Source organism: Caenorhabditis remanei, chromosome II (assembly GCF_010183535.1).
Source record: "Caenorhabditis remanei strain PX506 chromosome II, whole genome shotgun sequence".
Classification (NCBI taxonomy): Eukaryota; Metazoa; Nematoda; class Chromadorea; order Rhabditida; family Rhabditidae; genus Caenorhabditis; species Caenorhabditis remanei.
The window spans coordinates 3,042,619-3,070,510 of NC_071329.1; the positions used below are offsets into that span (position 1 = coordinate 3,042,619).

Here is a 27,892-nt window from a genome sequence, read left to right on the forward strand (position 1 = left end):
AATTTTTGAAAAAAATTATATTATGTAAAAATTGAAAAAAAAAAAAGGATAAATTATTTTAAAAACTGCATCCAGATGTTGAATTCGATCTGAAAATTTCAAAAATAAGGATTCGGCTAATTGAGTCGCTACGCAGCGGATTGAAAAGCGTAGGGAAGTGATACAGATCAAAACTAGTACTGATAAATGAAGTTGCTACGCAGTCAATTCAAAATTATAGCGATACGGAGGGCAAAAAGCCAGTTGAGTCGCTACGAAGCGAATCACGTGGAAAAATGATAGAAATTCGTTCGTGCGTTTGCTACGATGTCAGAGTCATTGAGTCGCTACGCAGCAAATTCCGAATATTTGAACGATACAGAGTTTTGAATTTGAAGAAAAAAAGGCAAAGCAACATTCAGAACTTTTGAAGAAATACTGAGTTGCTACGCAGCGAATATTGCCAATTTTAACGTTTGCGAGCGATACGGAGTACGAAAATTGTTTGACTTACCTTGGCCATTTACAAGTGCACGCGTGATTTGGATGTCCGACCACAAGAAATCATTGAAACCGTAGATCAAGTAAGGATAGTCGTATAGAATACGGCAGATGGTAAGACCTACTTGTACCTCAGATCTGAAATTATTTTAGCTGTTTTATTTTTCTCTAATCTGACTAGGGGTCGTGACCTATATCATTGGAAAGCTGAGAAAACGCTGATTCCCAATATATATCCAGTTTTTTTCCCTTGAGGCCTTTTATTCGAGAAAAATGAGGTCAAAGTTTGGACCCCGTCGGTAAGGTAATGACTTGTCAGGGTTCCAAACTTTGACCTCGTTTTTCTCGAATACCAGACCTCGAGGGCAAAAACTGAATATATATTTGGAATCAGCGTTTTCTCAGCTTTCCAATGATATAGGTCACGTCGCATAACTCCACGGTCACCTGGAGGCCTTCCCTAGTGAGTTTTGAAAAATTTAATGATTTTTTGGTTTTCACTTACTTATGCACTTCATCGGGTGTGACAACAGAAAGGGACCGACCGTCTAATCAATTCCCTGTGATGTTTTTCCAGACTGAATGTCAAGGGTTCCGATGATTCGATTTCCAGCATTAACACGAAGTTCGAAGCTAAAAATTAGCTTATATAATTGTATCTTAAATATAAATTAAACTCACTTGTTTCCAAAACTTGTCTCAAATCAATCACAGCTTTTTCTTCATCAATCCAATCTGATCGCTCCTGTTTTGTCAACGTTGATGATGGCGGTTGAGTAGTGGTGGTACGACTAAACGGTGATCAGAAATCACCATGATACTCATTCTGAAAGTTAGAATCGTGATTATCAGAATATACAGTACCACTCAAAAGTATATTAAGTTTTGCCTTTTTCAGTTGAAAACGCCAAACTTTGAGAGTGTGTCATAGTAATACTTATTGTCCCATCAAGTAGATTTTTAATGGATCATACAGATCAAACCTAGATCTACATTTTTGAAGTTGACAACTTTTTTGTACGGACACTCCCTAGCAAGTTACATATCGTCAAAGTAATTTATCCCTCAACTCGACCAATTTCAGTGCAAAATAATGCGATTTTTGAGCTGTCGTCTTAAAATGACCACAACTCTCTAGGGAGTGTCCGTAAAAAAAAGTTGTCAACTACAAAAATAGAGCTCTACGTTCAATCTATATGATTCATTAAACATTTTTATAGTGTGACATTCAGAATTACTACGGCTCACTCTCAAAGTTAGTCATTTTCCACTGAAAAAAGCCAAAGTTGATACCTTTTTGTCCGGTACTGTAGTTAAACTGTAAAGGCTTCTAGGTGACCGTGGAGATATGAAACGGGATCTATATCATCGGAAAGCTGAAATTACGCTAATTCCAAATAATTATTCAGTTTTTGCCCTCGAAGTCAAGTATTCGAGAAAAACGAGGTCAAAGCTCTGACACGGGAAATTTTTTTTTGAAAGTTTATTGCCATTTTCGCGTGTTAAAAAGGTAATATTTCACTGTATTTCCGAAATTTGACCACGTTTTTCTCGATTAGCAGGACTCGAGGACAAGAACTCAATCTTTATTTGGAATCAGCGTTTTTTCAGCTTCCCTAGTAAGCTTTGAAAAGTCTACACGTTGTCTTTTTCATTTGTTTCATATATCGAAACTAAAAAAGTTTCTACTTTCCGTTCAGAGTTGAGCGGAATGCGGTTTTTGAAATGGCGGAAGGCGGAAAGCGGAAAGCGGAATGAACATTTTTTGGGCGGAAAGCGGAAGACGGAAGGCGGAATTTAAAAAATATCGGCGGAAAGCGGAGAGCGGAAGGCGGAAGCGAAAATTTTTTGGCGGAAGGCGGAAAGCGGAATGGAAAAAAATGCCAAAAGGCGGAAGGCAGAACACAATTTCGCTTTCAAAAATACGATTTTGGCCTTATTTTGTAGTAAAAAACACTAAAATGCTCAAATTTGTGTTAAATTTTGTTTTTTTGATAAACACTGATAGCTTTGCTGCAAAAAACCACAAAAATATCAGTAAATTGGAATAGGTGATCACATTTTTCAAGCTGAGGAAAAAAATCTTTAAACAGCGGAAGGCGGAAGGCGGAAAGCGGAAATAGAAAAATTTCTGGCGGAAAGCGGAAAGCGGAAGGCGGAATAAAACATTTTTCGGCGGAGAGCGGAAAGCGGAAGGCGGAAAGAAAAAAGTGGCGGAAAGCGGAAGGCGGAAGGCGGAATTCCGCTCAACTCTGTTTCCGTTCTACTTTTTTTCGAATTTTCTGGATTTTTTGATAGTAGAAAAAAATTGTGGAAGAAACATTTCCATTGCAAAATAATGGTGAAAACAATTGAACTGAAGTAAACAAACAGCGACATTGTGATGACTAATTCAAAAATCGTATTGATTGATGTACATTTAAAAAATGTTGTTTTTCAACAAATCATACCATCTAACAACTTGTCAACTCCAAGATACAGATCGGTTCGATCGGATCGATTGATGAGGTGGGGATCCATCAGCACTCACAATCAACAAATCATTAGAACTCTGAAAAATAGTACTTGTTAGTTACAGTATGCCCTCAGTGCTACAAGATCTTCTAAGGCTACAGTATACCTTACTGCTACAGTTCCCTCATACCGTTACAGTATCCCTCATTGCTACAGTACCCCTCAGCTCTACAGTACCTCTTAAACAACTTACCAATAAAAATCAATTTTAAAAGGAACCTCAACCAGACAAGGCTCCAGGAAGAGAATGAATGATATTATGACAATCAAGACCGCTTTTATACAGAAACTAGGCTCCGCCCATTTTTTGGTGAGAGGGAGAAGGATCGAGGAGACACAGACTACAAAAATTGCAAAAAGCATGCGTCACATTGGAATTGTTTACTGGAAGAGTGAGGCATTACGAAATTTTTTGGCACTGTGCCAAGTCGATTATCGAGGTACTGTATGGTTAAGAGGTACTGTAGAGCGCGTAATGGATTTCAACGGTGCCATAGAATTGAACGTAGAAATGTTTGATAAAGCAGAATCTGTAGTTTCGCGCTGTGACTCAGCGATTATCAGAAAATCTAGGGTCTAGGGTCTAGGATCTAGGGTCTAGGGTCTAGGATCTAGGGTCTAGGGTCTAGGGTCTAGGGTCTACGGTCTAGGGTCTGGGGTCTAAGGTCTAGGGTCTAGGGTCTAGGGTCTAGGGTCTAGGGTCTAGGGTCTAGGGTCTAGGGTCTAGGGTCTAGGGTCTAGGGTCTAGGGTCTAGGGTCTAGGGTCTAGGGTCTAGGGTCTAGGGTCTAGGGTCTAGGGTCTAGGGTCTAGGGTCTAGGGTCTAGGGTCTAGGGTCTAGGGTCTAGGGTCTAGGGTCTAGGGTCTAGGGTCTAGGGTCTAGGGTCTAGGGTCTAGGGTCTAGGGTCTAGGGTCTGGGGTCTAGGGTCTAGGGTCTAGGGTCTAGGGTCTAGGGTCTAGGGTCTAGGGTCTAGGGTTTACAAGTTTGTGCGCCCCTATATCACTTCGTATCATTTTGAGTCGCTATTCATCGAAATAATAAAATATATTTATTCAACAAAAAACATTCAATTCCACACATTCTTCATCTGCTTGATATGATCCTCCTGTGTTTGCTTAGTATTCGTAAACTTCTTGATAATCATGACTCGACTGAAATGCGACCAACGAATACGGTAGATCAGAAGAATTGGGAACAACGCGGCGGTGAATGGGATGGTCTGAAATATAGATATATGAAAGAAGATATTGCGCTCCACTGCGACAAGAAAACACTTACATACAACCAAACGACCCAAAAATAGTATTGCTCATAGGTAAGACTGGTGCGGAAGGTTTTAAGCATATAGATTCCGAACGAGTAGATAAACATGAAGATGAATTGGCAGAGTGTCAGGAAGCATATGGTTTCGGTGGAGTCCAGCACTTCGCGTTTTCGGAATCGAGGTCCCACAACAAATGGGGTACTGTAATGAGGGGAGATTAGGAGTTTTGGCTTTTCTAGTCCCCCTGTGCTCGATTTTCTTCGAATCTCCCAGTTCGTGTAATGAAAAAACGTGAAAAACAGAAAAAGTCAGAAGTCCAGTGGACCGGAAGATTATTCAACGTACTTCAACACCAATGTGGTTGCGTCATGGAAAAAGGGGAAAAATAGTGGTCGGAACGGTCGAGGACTAGAAAGTAAAGTTTTTCCGGTTTCAAAGTGTCTTAAATTCAATATAGCAAAATTCAATGAATTTTCGATTATCAAAGCTTTGACAATATCGAATAAATCAGCTTAGTGAATTTCACTAGAAAAATTTTCAGAGTATTATTCTATATGACTAGAAAGCTGAAGACGCGAGGATTCTGAATATTTTTTCAAATTTGATCCACTACTAAAACGAAGCGAGATACAGAGGTTTTAGTATCGGAGTCGACATGGCTTCACACACACACCCTTCGCTGGATTCTCATTGGAGCGCGCTTAAATCCAATTTTTAAAAACATGAATTTTATAAGTTTAAAATGCTGAAGTCACGAGGATTTTGAATCTGTTTTCAGATGTTCAAAAAAGTTAAAATGAGCCGAGATGGAGAGGTGTTAGTTTTGGTCCAAATCTAAAACCTTTGTATCTCAGTTCATTTCAACTTTTCTGAAAATCTAAAAACAGATGCAGAATCCTCTGGTTTTCAGCTTTCCAATAACATACAACACGTTATCTGAATAATTGACGCTTCTCGTCTAGACACCCGTCTAAGCACCCCCTCCCTGTGATCGCGGACATTGACAAAAGCGTTCGTATCTCGGCTGATTTCAACTTTTTTGAAAATCTGAAAAAAGATTCAGAATTCTCGTTATTTCAGCTATCTAAGCTTATAACTCTTTTTTGAAAGTTTCAAATTATTGGGTGTCCAAAACTCGATAATTAATTTTTTAAAAAATGCCCTCACCTATACTCAAACTTCTTGTTATACTTCCTAAGCAACACTGACATCAGCAAGTTGAATAACGATATACACGTACAAACACTGAAAAAAGTGCTCGACCTCTCCGCACTCCCTTTCGGGAACGCGTTACACGATAAAGCAAATCCATTCAGCGGGTCATCCCACACAATAATTCGTACAGTGCCAAAACTTAGTACCAAAACCAAAAAAGCAATTAATGCTCCAGTTGTTAAACTCTTTTTCTTCTCATAATCCTTCATAAAAGTGGCGCAGGCTCTCTCGACAAGTAACCCAGTCTGTCCGTAGATCATACCACTGATCCCTGCGACTAGACACTCCAAAAACCAAACACAATCCGTTTCAGCTCTAAGGGGGATGCAGGAATCCTGGAGATAAGCCTTGTATAACCGATCGATTGCGGCGAGCCCATAAAATATCTGATGGAGGTTCGCAGAGAACAAATTTTGAAATAACAAAAGTTTCGTGGAATTTTGGAAAATCGATTTCCTGTGAACTATTTTATAGGCGTAGTAGGAGGAGATAAATGTTGAGAATATGGAGATTAGGTAGACGAGTTGGGAGATTTGAAAATTGAGACTTGCCAGACGAGCGAGCTCGTACTTATGAGCACATACAGGGCTCGACATGTCGTTATAGACTGATAAGAAATTTTTCAAGAATTTTCGAATCCTCTAGACACTTCCTCTCAGAATTAGGCACCCAGGCGTACTCAGAAACCAAGAATTAGTTTCTAGAATAGAGATTGTTTATCATTTTGAGTCTAGTGTACTGGAATGAGAGGGTGTGTGATCACTGCAAAAATGGAAAATAGAAAAGTTTGGTTGCAGAAGTTACCGGTAAGGCATCATAGATTAATTTGGATGTGATGAGTTATGCTATCAAAAAGTCAAAAAATGAACTATGGTGATTGATGAGATATAAAATATGCGCCAAGGTGAGTGGGAGTTGTTACAAGGAAGTTACAATGACTGAGTAGCGACTCAAAATGATACAAAATGATTTAGAAGCGCGCAAACTTAAAAATGGTGTCATCACGAGGTGTCATTAATTGCCCAATTAAGACTTCCGCCTTCCGCCTTTCAACCAGAGTTGAGCGGAATTCCGCCTTCCGCCTTCCGCTTTCCGCCACTTTTTTCTTTCCGCCTTCCGCTTTCCGCTCTCCGCCGAAAAATGTTTTATTCCGCCTTCCGCTTTCCGCCAAAAATTTTCCTACTTCCGCTTTCCGCCTTCCGCCATTTCAAAAACCGCATTCCGCTCAACTCTGCTTTCAACCCTGCGCCCTTATGCACTCTCAAAAACATTTTCTGTAACATTCGCTGAGTAGCGACTCAAAACAGAAAGTACACAATATTGATACGGGTCACGCTTATTAGCTCGGCACAGTTCTTGCAACTGCGCTCCATCGAAATACCAACACAATTTTCTTCGGTTTCGGTGGAGCGCGGTTGTAAGAAGGGTGTAGTGCTCATAGATGCAATTTCAGCATTGTATTTTATCTTGAATGTCTGTCTGTCTGTCCGTTTGTCTGCCTGTCTATCTTTAAATCTGTTTCTCCGGATTTCAACATTTCTGTACAGACTTTAGCAACTGCGCTCCGCCGGTTTGTTAGTTTGGTATTTTATCAGTAGGGCGCGGTTACTCAAACAGTTTGGCGCTAATAACAAGTTTTTACTGTCTGTAAGGGAATCTGTATGTCCGGATGTCCCGATATGAAAAATATCATAAACTTTTATTCTAAAATTATTCTCCCCACGTCTGCTTCATCTGTTTCATATGCTCATCTTGTGTATGCTTGGATTCTGCAAAACTCTTGATTATCATCACTCGATTCGCTCGATTCAGTCGGATACGGTAGATGAGGAGCAGTGGGAATGCCATGGCGATAAATGGGACGGACTGAAATTTTTTAAATTTAAATTCCTCAATTTAAAGGAGGACTGAAGTCATATTTTTTGTATTTCAGATTCTGATACTTCAGAAAATTCTGAGCAACTTTCATCAATGGAGCATATGCTAAAATCCGCTCTAAACAGTCTAAATTCACGTTTTCCCAACTCAAATTGAGCTTTCGTGGAAGAGTTTTCCCATGCGAATTTTTGCCCTCGTGTAGTCCTCTCGGACAAAATTATTTCTATTTATTTCTCGATTCCTCGTTTCCTCGCTTTTTTCAACAAAATTTCGTGTTTTTTTTTTCAATTTATATCGTAAAAAAGAAGAAAAACACGAAATTTTGTTGAAAAAAACAAGAAAACAAGAAATCGAGAAATAAAAAGAAATAATTTTGTCCGAGAGGACTACACGGAGGAAAAAATTCGCGTGGGAAAACTCTTCCACCTAGGCTCCTTTTGAGCCAGGAAAACGTGAATTTAGGGCGTTTAGAGCGATTTTTAGCATATGCTCCAATGATGAAAGTTGTTCAGAATTTTCTGAAGTATCAGAATCTGAAATACAAAATATATGACTTCTGTCCTCCTTTAAGACGACTCACATAAACCCAAATAACCCATGAGCTGAACACAATTGTTGTTGTGGTTTTGAGACTTATCAGAATAATAACTGCACCACAATAAAAAAACATAAGAACGAATTGAGAGAGTGCCAAGAAGCAGACGGTTTCAGTCGACTCGATCGCTTCACGTTTTCGGAAACGGGCGCCAACTTTGAAACGGGTTCTGGAATATTCTTGAGGTAAAACTGAGAACATTTTTATAAGACGATGTGAAAAGTGGGCGGAGCTTAGCAGAAAAAAACTACCGTGCGGCGATCCATAGTAACTTTCTCATTCATTTTTTGGCCGATTTTAATGAAATTTGTATCAAACTTTCCAGAATTTTCTGCTTTTTGTTTGGCAAAATTGAAGGCCGGACATTGTGGCTCCAAAAGCTCAATTTTCTGGTATTCTTCAAAATGTATCGATTTTTCTCAACTTTTTTCTCTAAAACACGTTTTCAAAGAAAATATTTTAAAATTTCAATTAAAGAAACTTAATAAGTCATAAAATTTGATCCAATTTGATCAAAAAACTATTGAAATGTCTGCAAACCCGTAATTTTTGAGTCTACAACGCATTCTTAAGAAGAAAAGTTGCAAATCTATAGAAATCGCGATGACCGAACTTTCTCACGGCCACCACACGCGATAGTAATATTAAAACATCCAAAAACACTCGTCCAAAGTGGGCGGAGCTTAGGAAAACCGGTTCAAGGTCTGACTCTATACAGGGTGGCTAATAAGTATACGACGCTCTTATTACTTTGATATTCGGCGAAAAAACGATTCAATTAACAAATAAACGTTATCAATAGTTGGAATGTACGTATTAGATTTAGTATACAACAGGAATTCGAAGTTAGATACTTTGGCTTTGATACAGGCCGTCTGCCGTAAGACGCCAAAATAGCTTGTGCGCCGCAGGTAATCGGCGTAGACTTTGTCCCATATCTTCTGAAGGGCGGTCTTGAGAGCATCGACCATGTTGTAGAAGATTCCTGAAGTCTTGCTCTTCAAATATTTCCACACGATGGAATCCATCGCATCGAGATCCGCCGATAACACAGGCTTGAAGTCGTCGCATCAGTAGCCAGGAAATTTGAAGAGAGGATGCCATTTGTTGATTTGGTACTGTGTGACGCGGCCTAATCTAGTTGAGAGATAAAAATGCGCTCAGCAGAGGATTGTGATGTACAAGGCAACACAACATCCTTCAAAACCAAGTTTTGGTAGACCCCGAGTGGGTTTTCGCATTTTTGTTGATAAAAATTAAGAAAGTTCTACTGTCAAATGTCTCCCCGTGCCATACCAGGACACTTTTAGGAAAAAGGCGGTCATGGGCCTAGAAAAGTTTTTGGGACCTTCTGTCAGCTTGTGACAACAATAGATTACACTTTTGCTGATTGGAAAAAGGTGCAATCGTGAAAACCTTCACGGAAATCCAGATCACGTCCGAGACGCGGCGCACCTGCAGATCGGAAAGCAACTTCTTTGATTTTTCAAGTCGTGAAGCTTTGGATTGGGCGGAAAGGAACTGTCTTTGGCACAGTTTGTAGGATTTGAGGTTGGAGTGCCTTTTGACAAAGGTTTGGACACTTTCACGACTGATGTTGAGATCCATAGCGATCTTGTTTATGCTGATACCATAATTACAGGAGATTTTTCTCTAGATTATTCCTCGTGTCCTACGAGTGTTGACTGTTGCTGGCCGGCCGGATTTTTTTCTTTCTTGGAGACTTCTATCCTTTTTGAAGGTAACCAACATTGTACGAACTGATGCTGATTGAATATCAGGACGTTTTTCAATGTTGGCGCTCTTCACTCCCTACTTGAAAAAAACCTCGATTGTGGGTCGAAAAGGTGAAGCTCGCATAACTTGAGATGAAGACGAGAATGAGATGAATTACTTCGAAGCCGACTTATATAGTGTCGTGACTTTCAGAAAAACTTGAAATATTCCGAGAAGATATCTTGGCACGGTGCCAACAAGTGCAAAAACAAAACGTCGTATACTTATTAGCCACCCTGTAGACTTGAAAATGTGATAAATTGGTATTTTTTTCATAATTAAAAAAAAATTCCTAAAAATCTGCATAAAAATGAAAAAGTTACTATGGATTAAAATCCGCACCGTTGTTTCAAAGCTCCGCCCATTTTTAAGTGCGGCACGGTTGCATTTATTTATTTATTTAAAATACGTACGTGAGAGTACGTGGCAAGGTCAATAGGGGGGGGGGGAACTTGAAATGAAATAGAGGGAGAATAGTGAACACGTGGAAGGTAAATGAATTGTTAATGTTATTGGATGGGTGATTACTTATTCATGTCAGTTGTACCGCAATACTGGAGAAAGCTTAATGTTTTATAGAGCTGTAGGACTAACTATTTTACTGAGGACGCGGTGAGTGAAAAAATGCTCACGAATTTTAGATCTTGGAGTTTTCCAATGATAGAGGTGGCCTCGTCTGGTATTGTGAGATGAAAGTTGAAAATAATTGGTATAGTCAATATCTATTTTTCCTATTAATAATTTACCGAAGAAGAATTTATCAAATCCGGCTCGTCGGGAAGATAAAGATTGAAGTTGATAATTCACTAAACGTTGGTTTGCCTTGACGTACTTTGGGTCAGTTCTCAGTATTCTTTTACCACAGGTTCTAAACATAATCCTACGCGTGAAATTGCTTTGAACTGATTCTATGTTTTTAATTATTTTACAACTACCTGGATTAGTTACGACTGTGCCGTATTCCAGTATTGGACGCACAAATATTTTGAAAAGCAGGGTGAGAAGTCGGATATTGTTATATATATTGCATGACAGAATATCAATGGCCTCAAATGGTAAAATTGATGAAACTAAAGCAATTTCAAACGCCGCACGATTTTTCTAGACTCCGCCCACTTTAAAGTGCGGCACGGTACAACAGGGATTGATATGATAGAACCACTTACGCATACTCCAACTTCTTATTATACCGCATAATCAATATCGTGGTGACCAAATTGAAAAATGTGACCAATGAGCAAACAATATAGAATCCGTAGGCCCGATTGATACTAGGCTTCGGGAAGGAAACACAACTGAATGAGTACCCGGTTAAAGGGTCGTCCCATAGCAATAAGCGACCCGTACACGCACTGATAATCACGACTAACAGGGAGATTAGAACGGTTACTGTAGTGCTTGTAGTCTTTTCGAAATGTTTGTAGAACGTGGCGCACGCTCTTTCAATAACAAGACCAGTCTGACATAGGAACATCCCACTAACTTCAGCAATTAGAAACTGAAAATATGGTGCACAATTCAAGTCATACTGTAGCACGCGACACGGGGAATCCAACATGAAAAAGTGTTTGTGGAGTAGTTGGCACGCCTCGATGCCATAGGAAACCTGATGGAGGTTAGCGTAGAATAAATTGAGTAGAATAAGGCATTTTGTGGACTTTTGGAAGATCGACTTGCACCAGACCATTTCGATGGCGGAGTAAGTGGAGATGAATGTGATGAGGATGGCGATTAGGTAGGAGGTTTGGCAGATGACTAGGTGCCAGCTGGATAGGCGCTCGAACTCGGTGGAGGAAGCGCAGGAGGATAAGGAGAGGGTTCATCTGGAATTTTTTTTCAACGAAATTCATGGTTTTAGAAAAAAATCATAGAATGAAGTATATAAAGAAACACTTTGGAATGGTATTCAGGGTCTAGGGTAGGGTCTAGGGGTCGGGTCTAGGGTAGGTTAGGGTCTAGGGTCTAGGTCTATGCAGGGTCTCGTTAGGGTCTAGGGTCTAGGTCTAGGGTCTAGGGCTAGGTCTAGGTTAGTCTAGGGTCTGGTCCTAGGTTCTAGGTCTAGGGTCTAGGGTCTAGGGTCTAGGGGTCTAGGGTCTAGGGGTCTCTAGGGTCTAGGGTCTGGGTCTAGGGTCTAGGGTCTAGGGCCTATCTAGGGTCAGGTAGGGTCTAGGGTCTGGGTTAGGGTCTAGGGTCTAGGGTCTAGGGTCTAGGGTCTAGGGTCTAGGGTCTAGGGTCTAGGGTCTAGGGTCTAGGGTCTAGGGTCTAGGGTCTAGGGTCTAGGGTCTAGGGTCTAGGGTCTAGGGTCTAGGGTCTAGGGTCTAGGGTCTAGGGTCTAGGTCTAGGGTCTAGGGTCTAGGGTCTAGGGTCTAGGTCTAGGGTCTAGGGTCTAGGGTCTAGGGTCTAGGGTCTAGGGTCTAGGGTCTAGGGTCTAGGGTCTAGGGTCTAGGTCTAGGGTCTAGGGTCTAGGGTCTAGGTCTAGGGTCTAGGGTCTAGGGTCTAGGGTCTAGGGTCTAGGGTCTAGGTCTAGGGTCTAGGGTCTAGGGTCTAGGTCTAGGTCTAGGGTCTAGGGTCTAGGGTCTAGGGTCTAGGTCTAGGGTCTAGGGTCTAGGGTCTAGGGTCTAGGGTCTAGGGTCTAGGGTCTAGGGTCTAGGGTCTAGGGTCTAGGGTCTAGGGTCTAGGGTCTAGGGTCTAGGGTCTAGGTCTAGGGTCTAGGGTCTAGGGTCTAGGGTCTAGGGTCTAGGGTCTAGGGTCTAGGGTCTAGGGTCTAGGGTCTAGGGTCTAGGGTCTAGGGTCTAGGGTCTAGGGTCTAGGGTCTAGGGTCTAGGGTCTAGGGTCTAGGGTCTAGGGTCTAGGGTCTAGGGTCTAGGGTCTAGGGTCTAGGGTCTAGGGTCTAGGGTCTAGGGTCTAGGGTCTAGGGTCTAGGGTCTAGGGTCTAGGGTCTAGGGTCTAAGGTCTAGGGTCTAAGGGTCTAAGGTCTAAGGTCTAGGTCTAAGGTCTAGGGTCTAGGGTCTAGGGTCTAGGGTCTAGGGTCTAGGGTCTAGGGTCTAGGGTCTAGGGTCTAGGGTCTAGGGTCTAGGGTCTAGGGTCTAGGGTCTAGGGTCTAGGGTCTAGGTCTAGGGTCTAGGGTCTAGGGTCTAGGGTCTAGGGTCTATGGTCTAGGGTCTAGGGTCTATGGTCTAGGGTCTAGGGTCTAGGGTCTAGGGTCTAGGGTCTAGGGTCTAGGGTCTAGGGTCTAGGGTCTAGGGTCTAGGGTCTAGGGTCTAGGGTCTAGGGTCTAGGGTCTAGGGTCTAGGGTCTAGGGTCTAGGGTCTAGGGTCTAGGGTCTAGGGTCTAGGGTCTAGGGTCTAGGGTCTAGGGTCTAGGGTCTAGGGTTTAAACCTGAAATCCGTGATAATCGGCTCAAAATGTGAAAAACTGACATTTTGATCCATAATTTCAGTTTTTTAGCTGTAGAAAAAGAAAAAAGTGTTCTGGTTCTTTAAAATAAAAGATCAGAACAAAAATTTCGGAAAAAAAACTTATTGAAGGAAAATAGGGTATGTGAATCAAGAACAAAACATGAGCTTTTGATAATAACCGTTAGTTTTTTTTTATAACTGCCCCAACAAAATAGTGAGCAAGAATAAGCGGAACAGAACTCAAAATAAAAACTCAAAAAAAAAGAATAATAGCAAAATATAAATGGAATTACCACTAGTCTGACCAGAATACCTACTGGGAAAAAAAATGAATTGGTTTTTTGAAAAAATATTAGTTCTGAGGAAACAATAAAACATTTGGCATTTAACGTCTCATGGGAATTTTCGAAAAAAAATTTAAAAAAAGGGAAGCTACTCGCTACTATCTCCAGGCAGGCTTTTTTCTTTCAGATATCATAATCAGAAGTGACGCATAAATAACAAAAGACACCACCCGATTTCTCACACTCCGTTCGGTTGTATTATTACGTTAGAGTCAGAATAAATGAATTTTCACTTTTGCTTCGTCATCTTTGTAGATGGTTGGGTTTCCTCGTATATTGTCAGAAAAATAGTCAGTGATAAGAATGATGCTATATTGACGGAAAAGCTGAAGACGTGAGGATTCTGAATCTGCTCTCGAATTTGACTTATGACAGGAATAGACTGAGATACAACAGTTTGAAGTTAGGTAAGTTAGATCACCGCGCGCGGTTGACGCCCTCTTTCTGATCGCGGGCACAGATTATCACAAAACTGTTACATAGAATGTTATATGGCTGGAAAACTGAAGACGTGAGGATTCTAAATCAATTTGAAAATTCAAGTTATGACTGGATTAGAGTGAGATACAATGTGTTGAAGTTATGTGGGTGAAATCATCGGCGCGCCCCGTTGTTCTCCTCCTTCTGATCGCGGACATTGACAAAATCGCTCGTATCTCAGTTCATTTCAATGCTATGAAAAATCTAAAAACAGATTCAGAATTCTCGTGACTTCAGCTTTTCAACCATGTACAACACTTTATTTGAAATTTAGGCGCTTCTTGTCTAGGTAATTCAAGTTCCTTGCTTAAAAGCCCTGTGTTTCGGCTCATTCTGATCCTAGATCGAATTTGAAAACAGATTCAGAATCCTTGAGACTTCAGCTTTCCAACGACATACAACACTCTTTATGAAATATTAGTGCTTCCCGTCTAGACACCCGTCTAAGCACCAGCGACCAGTCAACCGCGCGCCCCGTTGTTCTCCTCCTTCTGATCGCGGACATTAACAAAATCGCTATCTCGGTTCATTTCAACTTTTTCGAAAATCTGAAAGCAGATTCAGAATCCCCATGTCTTTAGCTTTCCAGTGATATCAAATTTTCAAAATCTCAACCGCGACGCAACCGCATCGCTCCCCTTTGAAAACATAAAATATTTATTTCTTCTACTTCCACATAGCATTTATATGATTGATATGATCTTCTTGTTTTTGCTTTGTATTCGATATTCCAATTAGGCGTTGTACACGTTTCGAACGTGTCGCCCGTATCCTGTAGATCAAAAGTAAAGGGAATAGCATGGCGAGGAAGGGGATGGAACTCTAAAATAAGCTTAGATGCTGAATTTTGGCAAGTATGAGAACTCACATAAAACCAAATAACCCAAAAGTGGTAGGTCTCCGCGGCTATCAAACTTCGTATTGATTTCATTATGGACACGCCGAAGGAGTATATAAAAATTAGGAGGAATTGGGAAAACGTGAGAAAACAAATGGTGCCGGTTGACTCGATGACTTCACGGGTGTGGAAGCGAGCAGAGATTTTGAAACGGATTCTGGAAAACGGGAGGCACATTTTTTCAAAAACAAAAAAGGTAAAAATTGTATATGATTGTGTAGCTGAAATTCTGAAGATTCGGAATCAGTTTTTGAAACTCGAATAGCAACAAAATGAACCAAGTTAGAAGGCTTTCAGAATGGTGTGGCGCAGCGTGAGACGTTTCAAGATGCTGAAAATGCGCTCTATTGCAGACAAGGATAGGGCGCGATTGCAACAAAATTAATATCATCGCAAAGCTGAATCCAGGAGAATTCAGAATCTGCTTTCGAAATTTGTCTAGAATAACAATGTACCAAGATACCAAGACGTTTAGTTTAGTGTTCTGAAAATAGATCAGCTATAGATCAGCAACCAATGCGCTCTGTTGAAATTGCTTATTCTCGTTTTTACCAACAACAAAAACACTGGAAAGCCCAAAGGATTCCAAATCTGTATTTAAAATTCGTTTAGGTTTTTTGAGTCGAATTCAAGTTCCTTGCTTAAAAGCCTTGTTTCTTGGGTCATTCTGATCCTAGATCAAATTCGAAAACAGATTCAGAATCCTTGAGACTTCAGCTTTCCAACGACATACAACACTCCTTATGAAATATCAATGTTCCTCGTCTAGACACCCGACTAAGCGAATACAGCCGATCAATTGCGTGCCACGCTGTTCCCGTCCCTTTGACCGCGGACATTGACAAAATCGTTCGTAACTTCGTTTATTTTAACTTTTTCGAAAATCTAAAAACAGATTCAGAACCCTCACGTCTTCAGCTTCCACACTAGGTAAAAATTCTGGGCTTTTGTATTTTTGCTACTAGATGTGCTTTTGAGGAAAACTCACTGATACTCCAACTTTTTATTATATCTCTTCAACACAATCGCCACCGTCAAATTGAGCAGAGCCACGACAGTACACACAAAGAAATAATTGAGAGGGCGTGAGCCACTCTGCTTAGGGAACACAAAACACGCCAAAACCGCGCCAGCCAAAGGATTATCCCAGTAGACCACTTGACCGGTTTGGGAGCTCATGGCAAATATAATAATAGCTATGGAGGTGTCTGTGATAAGGCTAGTCTTCCCTTTGTAGTCCGGGAGGAATGTGGCGAAAGAACGTTCCAGGATAAGACCGGTCTGGCAAAGAATCATACCGCTCGCGGAGCCCAGGAGCGTTTTTTGATATGGAGCACAATCGGATTCAAGTTGGAGCAGGGAGCAAGGTTTGTCTTGCTGGAATTGGAACGTTTTAGGTGGGTCTAGGGTCTAGGGTCTAGGGTCTAGGGTCTAGGGTCTAGGGTCTAGGGTCTAGGGTCTAGGGTCTAGGGTCTAGGGTCTAGGGTCTAGGGTCTAGGGTCTAGGGTCTAGGGTCTAGGGTCTAGGGTCTAGGGTCTAGGGTCTAGGGTCTAGGGTCTAGGGTCTAGGGTCTAGGGGATTAGGAAAAAAACTACTTACCATATAAAAATGCTTATAAATAACGATTGCTGCCTCCATTCCGTATATCACTTGATGCAAATTCGCATACCACAAATTCAAAAGCAACAATATCTTCGTGGAATTCTGGAATATCGACTTGCAAACCAACAGTTTTATAGCAAACACCGATGCGATTATTGTAATAAATGAAGTGGCCAAGTCCACCGATTGGGAGATCAAAAAATTCCAGCTAGCCAATCGATCCGAATCGTATTGGGTAGCGCACGTGGACATGGTTTGTGAGAGGGGCCTGACGCTGAAAATAAAATAATTGGGTAGGCGGGGTTGTCCAGACAGCGTGGAAACGTAGTTTTCAGAAATGTACCGGAATGTTTTTAAGAAATTTGGAAAGTTCCAGAAAAATGGATATGTTCTGGACAACGTGTGTAATGAGAAATACAAAACGCAAAACAAGTAGAATTGGCTGAGTAGCGACTCATCATTGTCTAGCTGGTACCAGGTAACAACCCTAATGAAAAACCGCCCGTGTTACGCTCCGTATCTCACTGCAACAAGTCGCTACTCAGTCGTTAAGAAAAAATGTGAAAAATGTGTCGCCTTTTTTTCCGCAATTTAAAGTGAGAAAACGAGGAATTGAGCAAAAAATCTTGTCCGAGAGGACTACACTCTTCCACCAAAACTCCTTTTGAGTCAGAGTGATTTTTTAAAATTAAAAGTATTTTAGATTTTTCTAAAGTATTGGGATCTGAAATAAAACTAATCTAACTTCTGTCCTCCTTTGCGGAACAAAAAAAATAAAAATAAATTTTTTTAATTTTTGAAAAAATGAACAAAAATGAGAATATTCCTCCCGAAACACAAACCGATTTCTCTCTCACGCTCAATGACGCGTTCTCATTATTTCAATTCTCCTGATACTTGTTTTCCTTTTTCTTCTTTTGTTGGTGAAGAACTGGGTGTATCGAGAAAAAAAATTATTCAAAAGTGACGGGATGTTCTCAAAATAAAAACGTTCCAACATTTTTTTCTCAAGACAAAGTGCAAAGTTATTAACTCAGCACAGCTCTTACAACTGCGCTCCACCGAAATGCCCTTGAAACAATTTCGGTAGAGCGCGTTTGTAAGAAGCGTGTCGTGTTGATACTACTTAGTTCTGAGAAAAAATTCTGAGAAAAAATGATGGAGGAACTTTTTTATTTTGACAATATCAATGGCATATATATATATTATTGAATAAGATTGCCTGGTCTGAAAAGCGTTCACTTTTTGACTTCTGCTCCAAAAAGAGCATTTCCAAAAAAGGTCACTGCGCCCTCGGTTGTTTTGGCGTCTGGATTTTTATTCATTCCGGTTCCGGATTCCGAATTCCGAATTCCAAATTCCGTAAAATTCCGTAAAGTAAAGAGCACCTAAAGTACTACTGTAACCCTGAGCCCAAATTTTCAAATTTCTGCATACAGTACTGCCCATGAAGAATGCAACACTTGCTGTTTTTAGTTGAAAATGGTCAATTTCGGGAGTGTGACACGGCCTTCCTGGTAGTCTCACAATATTGATTGTTTATGGACTGTACAGATCACAAATAGAGCTTTATTTTTGTAGTTGACAACTTTTTTGTACGGACGCTCCCAAGAGAGTTATAGTCATTTTAAGACGACAGCTCAAAAATCGCACTAATTTGTACTGAAATTGGCCGACTTGAGGGAGAAATTACTTTAGGGAGTGTCCGTACGATAAAGTTGTCAACTACAAAAATGAAGTTCTTTGTTTAATCTGTATGATCCATTAAAAGTTTGGCTCTATAGGCTGGTCCCTACCGCAAAGAATGGTCCCTACCGCAAAGAATGGTCCCTCGAGATTGATACGAAAAACTTTTCACCATTCTCTTAGGCTTAGGTTTCTCAGAAATTGGGAAAAAATTGACTAATACGATTAATAACCGATTTTGTCAATTTTTTCACCAATTTCTAAGAAACCTAAGCCTAAGAGAATGGTGAAAAGTTTTTCGTATCAATTTTGAAGGACCATTCTTTGCGGTAGGGACCATTCAATTCTGAAATTCGTGTCACCCAAAATTTTGGGACCATTCTTTGCGGCTGGGACCATTCTTTGCGGTTGGGACCATGTAATTCGGAAATTTGGGTCACCCAAAATTTTGGGACCATTCTTTGTGGTTGGGACCATTCTTTGTGGTTGGGACCGTTCTTTGCGGTTGGGACCATTCTTTGCCTATAGAGCCAAAGTTTTCTTGGTGTGACAATCAGAATCACTATGGCACACTCTCAAAGTTGGTAATTTTCCACTGAAAACAGCGAAAGTTGATACCTTTTTGTCCGGTACTGTAAGAATGATTTTGTTAAAAGTGTGTATTTCTGATTTCACCAGTAATAACAACATTCTAGAACTTGTATTCATTGAGCAGGAAAAAAGTGAGTAACAGAGTAAAAAAAAGGAAAACGAACAAAAATTCATTAAGAAAAACGGAAAAGAAATCTGGTGAGACGTCAACAAAAGGCGGACAAAAACAAGAGAAATCTCAATCTCTCAACGCCACATATGCCTCATTTGCTGGATATGACCCTCTTGTGACTGTTTCACATTTTTGAAATTATTCAATAACCGTACTCGATTGGCACGTGTCCAACGAATACGATAGATCAGGAGAAGTGGGAGTAGCATGGCGGAGAAAGGGACGGTCTGGAAATAAGGTTTCTAGGTCACCAAAATTTTTTTTTTAAAAGACTTACATAAAACCAAACGACCCAAAAGTAGAAATCGGCTATTGTTATGTAAGGCCGGATATGGCGTAGTGCACAGATACCCAGAGAATAAATAAGCATTAGGATAAATAGGGATAAGGATAAGAAGCAGATGGTACCAGTCGAGTCGATGGCTTCGCGTTTTCGAAATCTGGCGTTCAATTTGAAACGGGTTCTGCTAAAAAAGGCACAGACGTTGCAAAGATATGCCTAACTAGGGAAGGATCTCGGGTTGGAGTTACAGGTCGAGATATACAGTACCGCTCATGTGTTTAGCCCTTCTCAGTTGAAAATGCCCAACTTTGATAGTGTGTCATAGTAAAACTAGCAGTCCCACAAAATAACATTTTATGGGATCAAACAGACCAAGAGTAGTCCTTCATTTTTGTAGTTGGCAACTTTTTTGTACGGACACTCCCTAGCAAGTTGACAAAGTAATTTATCCCTCAAATCAACCAATTTCAGTGCAAAATAGTACATCTCTCTTAAAATGACCATAACTCTCGAGAAGAGCTGCGCACTAAAAAATTGTCAACTACAAAAATGAAGGACTACTCTTGGTCTGTTCGATCCCATAAAATGTTATTTTGTGGGACAGTTAGTTTTACTATGACACACTCTCAAAGTTGAGCATTTTTCAAAGGCAAAACTTAATACACTTTCGGGCGGTACTGTATATCTCGATCTCGGACGGAAATTTTGCGCTGATTTCAAATCTGGATTCCAATTTTGCTTAACGATCTTGTGAAAAAAAGTTATTCGTGTTTTTGTGGCTTCTCAGTGCAAAATGTGTCGTGTCCTGGTTTCAAAACGTACTTATTTTGATACTGCTGCATTCTTAATGTTGTGCCTATTAGATAAGCCGTGCGGCAAGTTTTCTACGAAAATAACTGTGCGGCTGTTTCGCTGTCTGTAGCTGCGGCATGGTTTACTCTTTGAAGAAACCATGCAGCAATTTTGCAGAAATGGGCGTGTCTAAGAAAACGGCCAGAAAAAAAGGAACTTACGAGTATTCCAATCTTGTGTTATACCGCCTCAACAACAAGGAAACTGCAAAATTGAATAACACCAGAAAAGAGCAGACACAAAAGTAGATACTCGACCTGGCGGCACTGGCTCTAGGGAACATAAAACACGCAAGTAGGGCACCATCCAACGGGTCATCCCATATTAACAATTTTCCGGTTATCGAGCTACAAACGAATACCAAAATGAGAATAGTACACGATACACGGATGGTTTTCCTTCCGGTGTAGTCGGGTAGAAATGTGGCGAAGACTCTTTCCACCATTAGACCTGTCTGCCCGTAGATCATACCACTGGTAGCGGTCAACATAAATTCCAGATAGGGTGCACAATGCGCCTCGGTTTGTAGGTAATCACAAACTTCGCCCAATTTGAAAAAGTGCTTATACAACACGAGAATCGCCTCTAGACTATAAGATAACTGGTATAACACTGCGTAGATCAAATTTTGGAGGAGCAAAAGCTTAGTCGACCATTGGAATACTGATTTATGGAGTACTAAGTGGATAGCTGGATAGGTCAAGAATAGTGTTATAATGGCGGCGATGACGTCGACGAATTGAGAGATCGCCAAGTTTCGACTGGCTAGAAAGTCTTGCTGATCAGGAGAAGCGCACGTTAGGTCGGACATTTTCTAGGGAATGCAACCAGGTAGTTGATTGGAAAAACAAGAAGTGTATCAATTCTAGATTGCTATAGCGACCAGAGAGAGGTTGTCTGGTCTGGAAATTGGAAAAAAAAGCATGGGGGGGGCAGGGGAACGGAAACGAGATAATAAAAAAGAAAAGTTATTCGAGATAAGTGTATTATATTAGAATGAAATGAGTGGGTGAAAAACAAAACAGCGACAATTTTTCTGCATAGACGGAAGTAAAGACGTAAGGCAGTATGAAACAGACGGCTTACTCTTCGGGAAATTTTGGGCCTGCCCCGGTCAGCCCGGATTCAAAAAAATGTGTACAAATTCTTTTCGAAATTTTTTGAAATTTTCATTTTAAAAAAGTCAAAATTCTCCAAAATTCTCGTACGCTCCAGTCAGTTTATTTCATATGTGGTACGCGCGCTGTACCTATTGTGCCGAGTCGCTACTCACTAGGGAAGGATCCCGAGTCGAGATGGAGTTACAGGACGAGATATACATCACTAAAACCGAAATTTTGCGCTGATTTCAAATCTGTATTCTGATTTTGCTGAACGATCTCGTGTAAAAAGTTATTCGCGTTTTTGTGGCTTCTCAGTGCAAAAATGAGCATTTTCAAGACTCCCAAAATTAACGTTTTTCTTATTTTTTTCAAATTTTTTTGTGTTGTACATGTATTTCCAATAATGTAGATTGTATTCTTTGTGTTGGAACTTTAGAAAATTTTCAGACAAATTTATTGTAGATGCGTCACTTTTGGAAATTTAAGAAACTCCACAAAAATTTTTCTGAAAATAAATTCTGAAATCAAACTATGCAAAAATCATCTTTCTATCCATACTCATACGTACAACACAAAAAAATTTGAAAAAAATCAGCAAAACGTTACTTTTGCGAGTCTTGAAAATGCTCATTTTTGCACTGAGAAGCCACAAAAACGCGAATAACTTTTTACACGAGATCGTTCAGCAAAATCAGAATATAGATTTGAAATCAGCGCAACATTTCGGTTCTAGTTATATATATCCCGACCTGTAACTCCATCTCGACTCGGGATCCTTCCCTAGTCAGTGAATTTGCGCTTGATAAAGCCAAGCAACAAGATATTTTTACAAAATTTACAAAAGTTCAACAGCAATTTTTTTTAAAAACCCGATTTATTTAATTCCACATATTCTTCATCTGATTAATGTGTCCATCTTGTGACTGTTTAGTCTTTGTTATATCCGTTATCTTCTTCGACCGGATCTGACGAGTCGTGTTGATACGATGGATAAGAAGGAGGGGGAAGACACAAGCGGCGAATGGGATTGTCTGAAAAATTAATATTGAAAAGAGAGACAGAAGGTGGATGGCGAAAAGCGCAAATTCGCTGAGTAGCGACTCAAGTTACAGCGCTGACGGTGATACGCAGCTTATTGACCTTGTGTAAATTCGCTGAGTAGCGACTCAACACAGTAATATCGAAAGCGATATGGAGCTTAAGTAGAAATTTCGCGTTGCTTATACTTATAGTGCTTTGCAAATTCACTGAGTAGCGACTCGACACAGTAGTTAAAGTGTTGACCACGATACGAAGCTTAATGAGACAACGCCTTTTTGAAAAACATAGCCTACAAACCGAACTGCTACAGTACTCGCTGTGTTCTACATTTTGGTGTATTTTTCAGCTCAAGTATGCTCTAAGTTTCCAGGCGTCCAGTTTCAAAACCGCTTAGTTTCAAAACGTCTTAGTTCCCAAAGACTCGAGACCCTCTCCACTCACATAAAACCATACGATCCAAAAATTGAATTGAGCCGGATCGATCGCCTTCCTTCTCCATAAATTCAACAATACCATGATACCAATTGAATAAATAAACATGAATATAAATTCCACTAGTGTCAGAAAACATATCGTTTCAGTCGAGTCGATCACCTCTCGTTTTTGGAATCGCTCACGCACTTTGAAGCGGGTTCTGGAACTGAGATATATTTTTTTAAAAAAGGGTGTACTGTAGAAAAAAAATCTAGGGCTTCATTTTTGTAGTTGACCACTTTTTTGTACAGGCGGTTTCTGCGGAGATACAGCGCTTCGAACTTATCAAGTCGCTACTCAGCAAATTTGCTAGGTTAAGCGATGCAAAAAGTCAAGCAATGCGAAATGTCTTATTTATCTCTGTATGAGTCGCTACTCAGCGAGTTCACACATGGTTAATAAGCTCCGTATCACCGTCAGCGCTGTAACAATGGTGTTGAGTCGCTACTCAGTGAATTCTTCCAAAACTGAAGTTCAAATGGGCTCCGTATCGCCGTCGATATTATGTACTGTGCTGAGTCGCTACTCAGTGAATTAGCGCTCGATAAGGTTGAACAGGACAAAAACTAAATTATATCGAGCTCTTGTTGCAACAATTTTGAAAAAATTTGAAAAAAGATTGAAATTTTGAATTTTTTCTAATTTTTGACAATGTTTTGGAACATCGAGAAAAACTGAAGCATACAAGAATTTCGGAGAATTTAGACTATTTTTTCATGAAAATTTCGAAAAATTTCAAAAAAAAATGTAGAACAGGACAAGAGTCTTCATCAAGCTCCGCATCGTCGTCAATATTGGTACCATTACAGTGTTGAGTCGCTACTCAGCAAATTTAAAATGAAGATTCCCGGTTCGTGAAAAACGAAAAACTCACTCATACTCCCACTTCTTATTATACCGCATCACCGCCACGCACACCACCAAATTGAACAGCCCGAGTGCCGTACAAACCGTAAAGTACCAATTCGAGCGGTCCCATGTCTTCGCAGGGAACACAAAACATGCAATGACATAACCCTTTAACGGATCATTCCAGATAATCAGACGGCCTGTGGAGGCGCTAGAAATGAATAGAACGACTGATAGAATGGCTCCGATCGATGGTTTCTTATCATAAAACGTGGCGAATAGACGTTCAAGCATCAACGCCGTATGTCCGTAGATCATACCACTGGTACCTGCCAGCATTATTTCTAGGTACGGTGCACAGTGGTCTTCCCGTTGCATTATTTCACAAGGCTCGTCCAACATGAATAAAGTTTTATAAATCAACTCCACAGACTCTATAGAATAGGAAACTTGATGGATATTTGCGTAGATCAAAATTTGAATCAATAGAATCTTTGTGGATATCGTAAAGATTGACTTGTTGAGCACTGCATGAATAGCCAATAGAGAAGAGAGGAAGGTAATTAGGACGGCAATTAAGTCTATAAATTGGGAAATTAGGAAGTTTGCATTGCCCACATAGCTGATATCATCAGAGGTGGCGCAGGTGAGGTTACTCATTTTAATATGGCTGTAATATGGCTGAAAACAAAAAAATAAGAGGCGGAAGGAACTGGAGGGGGTCTGAAAATGTGATTAGATTATAGAACAATGCGGGAAAACAAGAAAAAAACAACAAAACATCGAGAAGAAGAAGACAAGAGAGATCTTTGAAATGTAGATAATGTGTTTCTTGTTATCAAACGTTTTGAAAATTGAAATTTTTAGTATTTCTTGGAAAAAAAGCGTCCAAGGCGCGCCAGAATAGGGTTGCTCGGCTGTTTGTCTGTCTGTCTGTCTGTGTGCCCACAAATCCGGATGTACACGATGTTAGGGAATCAGAAACATGAAAATTTTGTCAGAATTTGTTTGAAAATTTCAGTAAAATTAGAGACTTCCCATTTCGATCCCTAAACCCTAGACCCTAGACCCTAGACCCTAGACCCTAGACCCTAGACCCTAGACCCTAGACCCTAGACCCTAGACCCTAGACCCTAGACCCTAGACCCTAGACCCTAGACCCTAGACCCTAGACCCTAGACCCTAGACCCTAGACCCTAGACCCTAGACCCTAGACCCTAGACCCTAGACCCTAGACCCTAGACCCTAGACCCTAGACCCTAGACCCTAGACCCTAGACCCTAACCCTAGACCCTAGACCCTAGACCCTAGACCCTAGACCCTCGACCCTAGACCCTAGACCCTAGACCCTCGACCCTAGACCCTAGACCCTAGACCCTAAACCCTAGACCCTAGACCCTAGACCCTAGACCCTAGACCCTAGACCCTAGACCCTAGACCCTAGACCCTAGACCCTAGACCCTAGACCCTAGACCCTAGACCCTAGACCCTAGACCCTAGACCCTAACCCTAGACCCTAGACCCTAGACCCTAGACCCTAGACCCTAGACCCTAGACCCTAGACCCTAGACCCTAGACCCTAGACCCTAAACCCTAGACCCTAGACCCTAGACCCTAGACCCTAGACCCTAGACCCTAGACCCTAGACCCTAGACCCTAGACCCTAGACCCTAGACCCTAGACCCTAGACCCTAAACCCTAGACCCTAGACCCTAGACCCTAGACCCTAGACCCTCGACCCTAGACCCTAGACCCTAGACCCTAGACCCTAGACCCTAGACCCTAGACCCTAGACCCTAGACCCTAGACCCTAGACCCTAGACCCTAGACCCTAGACCCTAGACCCTAGACCCTAGACCCTAGACCCTAGACCCTAGACCCTAGACCCTAGACCCTAGACCCTAGACCCTAGACCCTAGACCCTAGACCCTAGACCCTAAACCCTAGACCCTAGACCCTAGACCCTAGACCCTAGACCCTAGACCCTAGACCCTAGACCCTAGACCCTAGACCCTAGACCCTAGACCCTAGACCCTAGACCCTAGACCCTAGACCCTAGACCCTAGACCCTAGACCCTAGACCCTAGACCCTAGACCCTAGACCCTAGACCCTAGACCCTAGACCCTAGACCCTAGACCCTAGACCCTAGACCCTAGACCCTAGACCCTAGACCCTAGACCCTAGACCCTAGACCCTAGACCCTAGACCCTAGACCCTAGACCCTAGACCCTAGACCCTAGACCCTAGACCCTAAACCCTAGACCCTAGACCCTAGACCCTAGACCCTAGACCCTAGACCCTAGACCCTAGACCCTAGACCCTAGACCCTAGACCCTAGACCCTAGACCCTAGACCCTAGACCCTAGACCCTAGACCCTAGACCCTAGACCCTAGACCCTAGACCCTAGACCCTAGACCCTAGACCCTAGACATCCGGACATTCGGAAACACAGACTGAAAAACTGGCTACCATTAAGCCATATTGTTTCAGCCAATTTTTACAATTATTTGGTCATCCGGACAAAACTGGCACACATTTGCACCCGGACACATCAAATTTTTGAAATTTCTAAAATCGCGGACCATCTGGTCATTTTGACACACTCACAGATACCCGTACATACCTAAAACGTACCTACATATTCTGAAACGTCCGGTTTTAGAATGTGTCAATTTTTCCAGTTTTAAAACGTTCCAAACCGTAGTCATTGTCACAAACTACGAAAAACGTTATTTCCTTCTGACTTTTCCCATTTTTGATATCTGACCTTTCTTATTTCCTATAAATTAAAAAAAACAAAAATATAATAAGAATGCTGACAAAAAGTATTTATTTCCACATGGTCGTTATCTGATTAATATGATCCTCTTGTGTCGCTCGTGTACTCGAAATTCCAATAAGTCGTTGTGTTCGAAAAGCATTGGTAGTTCTGACGCGGTAGATCAAAAGTGTTGGGAATGACATGGCGATGAACGGGACAGTCTGAAAGTGCGCTCCATGGATAATTATCTTTTTTCTCGGTAGAGTGCGTTTATAACTCACATACAAGACGACGACCCAAATGTGATATTGCTCTATTGGAATCTGACTTCTGATGGATTTCAGAATAGAGATTCCTGACGAATAAATAATCATAAATATAAATTGGGTGAACGTTAAGAAGCAGATAGTTCCAGTCGACTCAATCACTTCTTGTTTGTTGTAGCGAGCGCAGAGTTTGAAGCGGATTCTGGAATTATATCAAAAAGTTGTCTTTAGATAAAATGTGTAGAACTTTACGCTGATTATTTTACCTGTTGAAAAATTTTTGATACCGCTAACCGCTGAGGAGATAAACGCTTTAAAGGTAGCAGCTGGGAAGAGAGCGCAGACAGTCAGACACTCCCGCTTCTCTGCGTCTCCTCTATCATCCTCAGATGTTTGACGGCTTCTTTCTTCGCAGTTTTTAGTGCTATCAAATAGTTGTCAACAGATAAAATGTGCAAAATTTTATGCTCTATATTTTTGTAGTTTGTAGTTTTCTGATAGCATTAATCAGCAGTGAGCTATACGCGTTTAAAGGTAGCAGCTATGGAGAGCGCGCAGACAGTCAGACACTCCCGCTTTTCTGCGCCTTCTCCATCTCCTTATGAGTTTGACGGCGTGTTTCTCCGCAGTTTTTAGTGCTATCAAAAAACTGTCAACTAACAAAATTTAGGAAATTTCATGCTCTATATTTTTGTAGTTTGTAGTTTTTTAATAGCACAAGCCAGTAGAGAGATATGCGCGTTATAAGGTAGCAGGTATTGAGAGAGAAAGAAAGAGAGCCTGTCTGCGTCTCTCTTCTACATATCTATGATCACCTGATTGCAAACTAGACACATTTGCTTTATCACAAATCACAAAAACCAGTCAAAAACCAGTCAACCTTAACTTGTTTACTCACTGATACTCCAACTTTTTGTTATACTTATTCAACCACACCGACATCGCCAAATTGAATACAGAAATCCCAGTAATCACATAAAAATACATAATAGACCGTGTAGCACTCTGTTTAGGAAACATAAAACATGCGAGAAGTGCTCCTTGCAACGGGTCATCCCAATAAATAATCTGGGCGGTTAGGATCCCGAAGATCACGACGATAATGGCTATGGACCAGCCGAGGAGCAAACTTTTCTTCCCTTTGTAGTCAGGGAGAAATGTGGCAAAGGTTCGTTCGAGGATAAGACCGGTTTGGCAGTAGATCATTCCAGATGTGGAGCACAGGAGGGTTTTCATGACTAGTGCACAGTCGGATTCGAGTTGCATTAGTTCGCAGGGTTTGTCGAGCTAGAAATGGATACTCTGTGTGTCGGTTAATCCCGATTTCCATTGAAAATGGCAAAAGAGCCTCAGGACCCTGCGCAACTAG

At 41.1% G+C, this 27,892-nt stretch overlaps 6 protein-coding genes across 6 annotated transcripts; all 6 read right to left on the minus strand.

Moving 5' to 3' along the window:
• Positions 1-4,059: 4,059 nt before the first annotated feature.
• GCK72_004238 (uncharacterized protein) lies at positions 4,060-6,068 on the minus strand (the record flags this gene model as incomplete). The annotated part of the gene is made up of 3 exons (XM_053724557.1): positions 4,060-4,212; positions 4,272-4,458; positions 5,425-6,068. The coding sequence occupies 3 exons, from the start codon at positions 6,066-6,068 to the stop codon at positions 4,060-4,062; spliced, it is 984 nt and encodes a 327-aa protein (XP_053588751.1).
• Positions 6,069-7,182: 1,114 nt separating this feature from the next.
• Positions 7,183-8,146, minus strand: GCK72_004239 (uncharacterized protein; the record flags this gene model as incomplete). The annotated part of the gene is made up of 2 exons (XM_053724558.1): positions 7,183-7,338; positions 7,931-8,146. 2 exons carry the CDS (start codon positions 8,144-8,146, stop codon positions 7,183-7,185), a joined length of 372 nt encoding a protein of 123 aa, XP_053588752.1.
• A 7,679-nt stretch (positions 8,147-15,825) lies between these two features.
• Positions 15,826-16,695, minus strand: GCK72_004240 (uncharacterized protein; the record flags this gene model as incomplete). The annotated part of the gene is made up of 2 exons (XM_003101716.2): positions 15,826-16,218; positions 16,441-16,695. The coding sequence occupies 2 exons, from the start codon at positions 16,693-16,695 to the stop codon at positions 15,826-15,828; spliced, it is 648 nt and encodes a 215-aa protein (XP_003101764.2).
• Positions 16,696-20,184: 3,489 nt separating this feature from the next.
• GCK72_004241 (uncharacterized protein) lies at positions 20,185-20,838 on the minus strand (the record flags this gene model as incomplete). Its single annotated transcript, XM_053724559.1, has 1 exon — positions 20,185-20,838. One exon carries the CDS (start codon positions 20,836-20,838, stop codon positions 20,185-20,187), a length of 654 nt encoding a protein of 217 aa, XP_053588753.1.
• Positions 20,839-22,008: 1,170 nt separating this feature from the next.
• Positions 22,009-24,154, minus strand: GCK72_004242 (uncharacterized protein; the record flags this gene model as incomplete). The annotated part of the gene is made up of 3 exons (XM_053724560.1): positions 22,009-22,161; positions 22,613-22,805; positions 23,520-24,154. 3 exons carry the CDS (start codon positions 24,152-24,154, stop codon positions 22,009-22,011), a joined length of 981 nt encoding a protein of 326 aa, XP_053588754.1.
• Positions 24,155-26,325: 2,171 nt separating this feature from the next.
• GCK72_004243 (uncharacterized protein) lies at positions 26,326-27,789 on the minus strand (the record flags this gene model as incomplete). Its single annotated transcript, XM_003101733.2, has 3 exons — positions 26,326-26,478; positions 26,539-26,725; positions 27,422-27,789. 3 exons carry the CDS (start codon positions 27,787-27,789, stop codon positions 26,326-26,328), a joined length of 708 nt encoding a protein of 235 aa, XP_003101781.2.
• Positions 27,790-27,892: the final 103 nt, after the last annotated feature.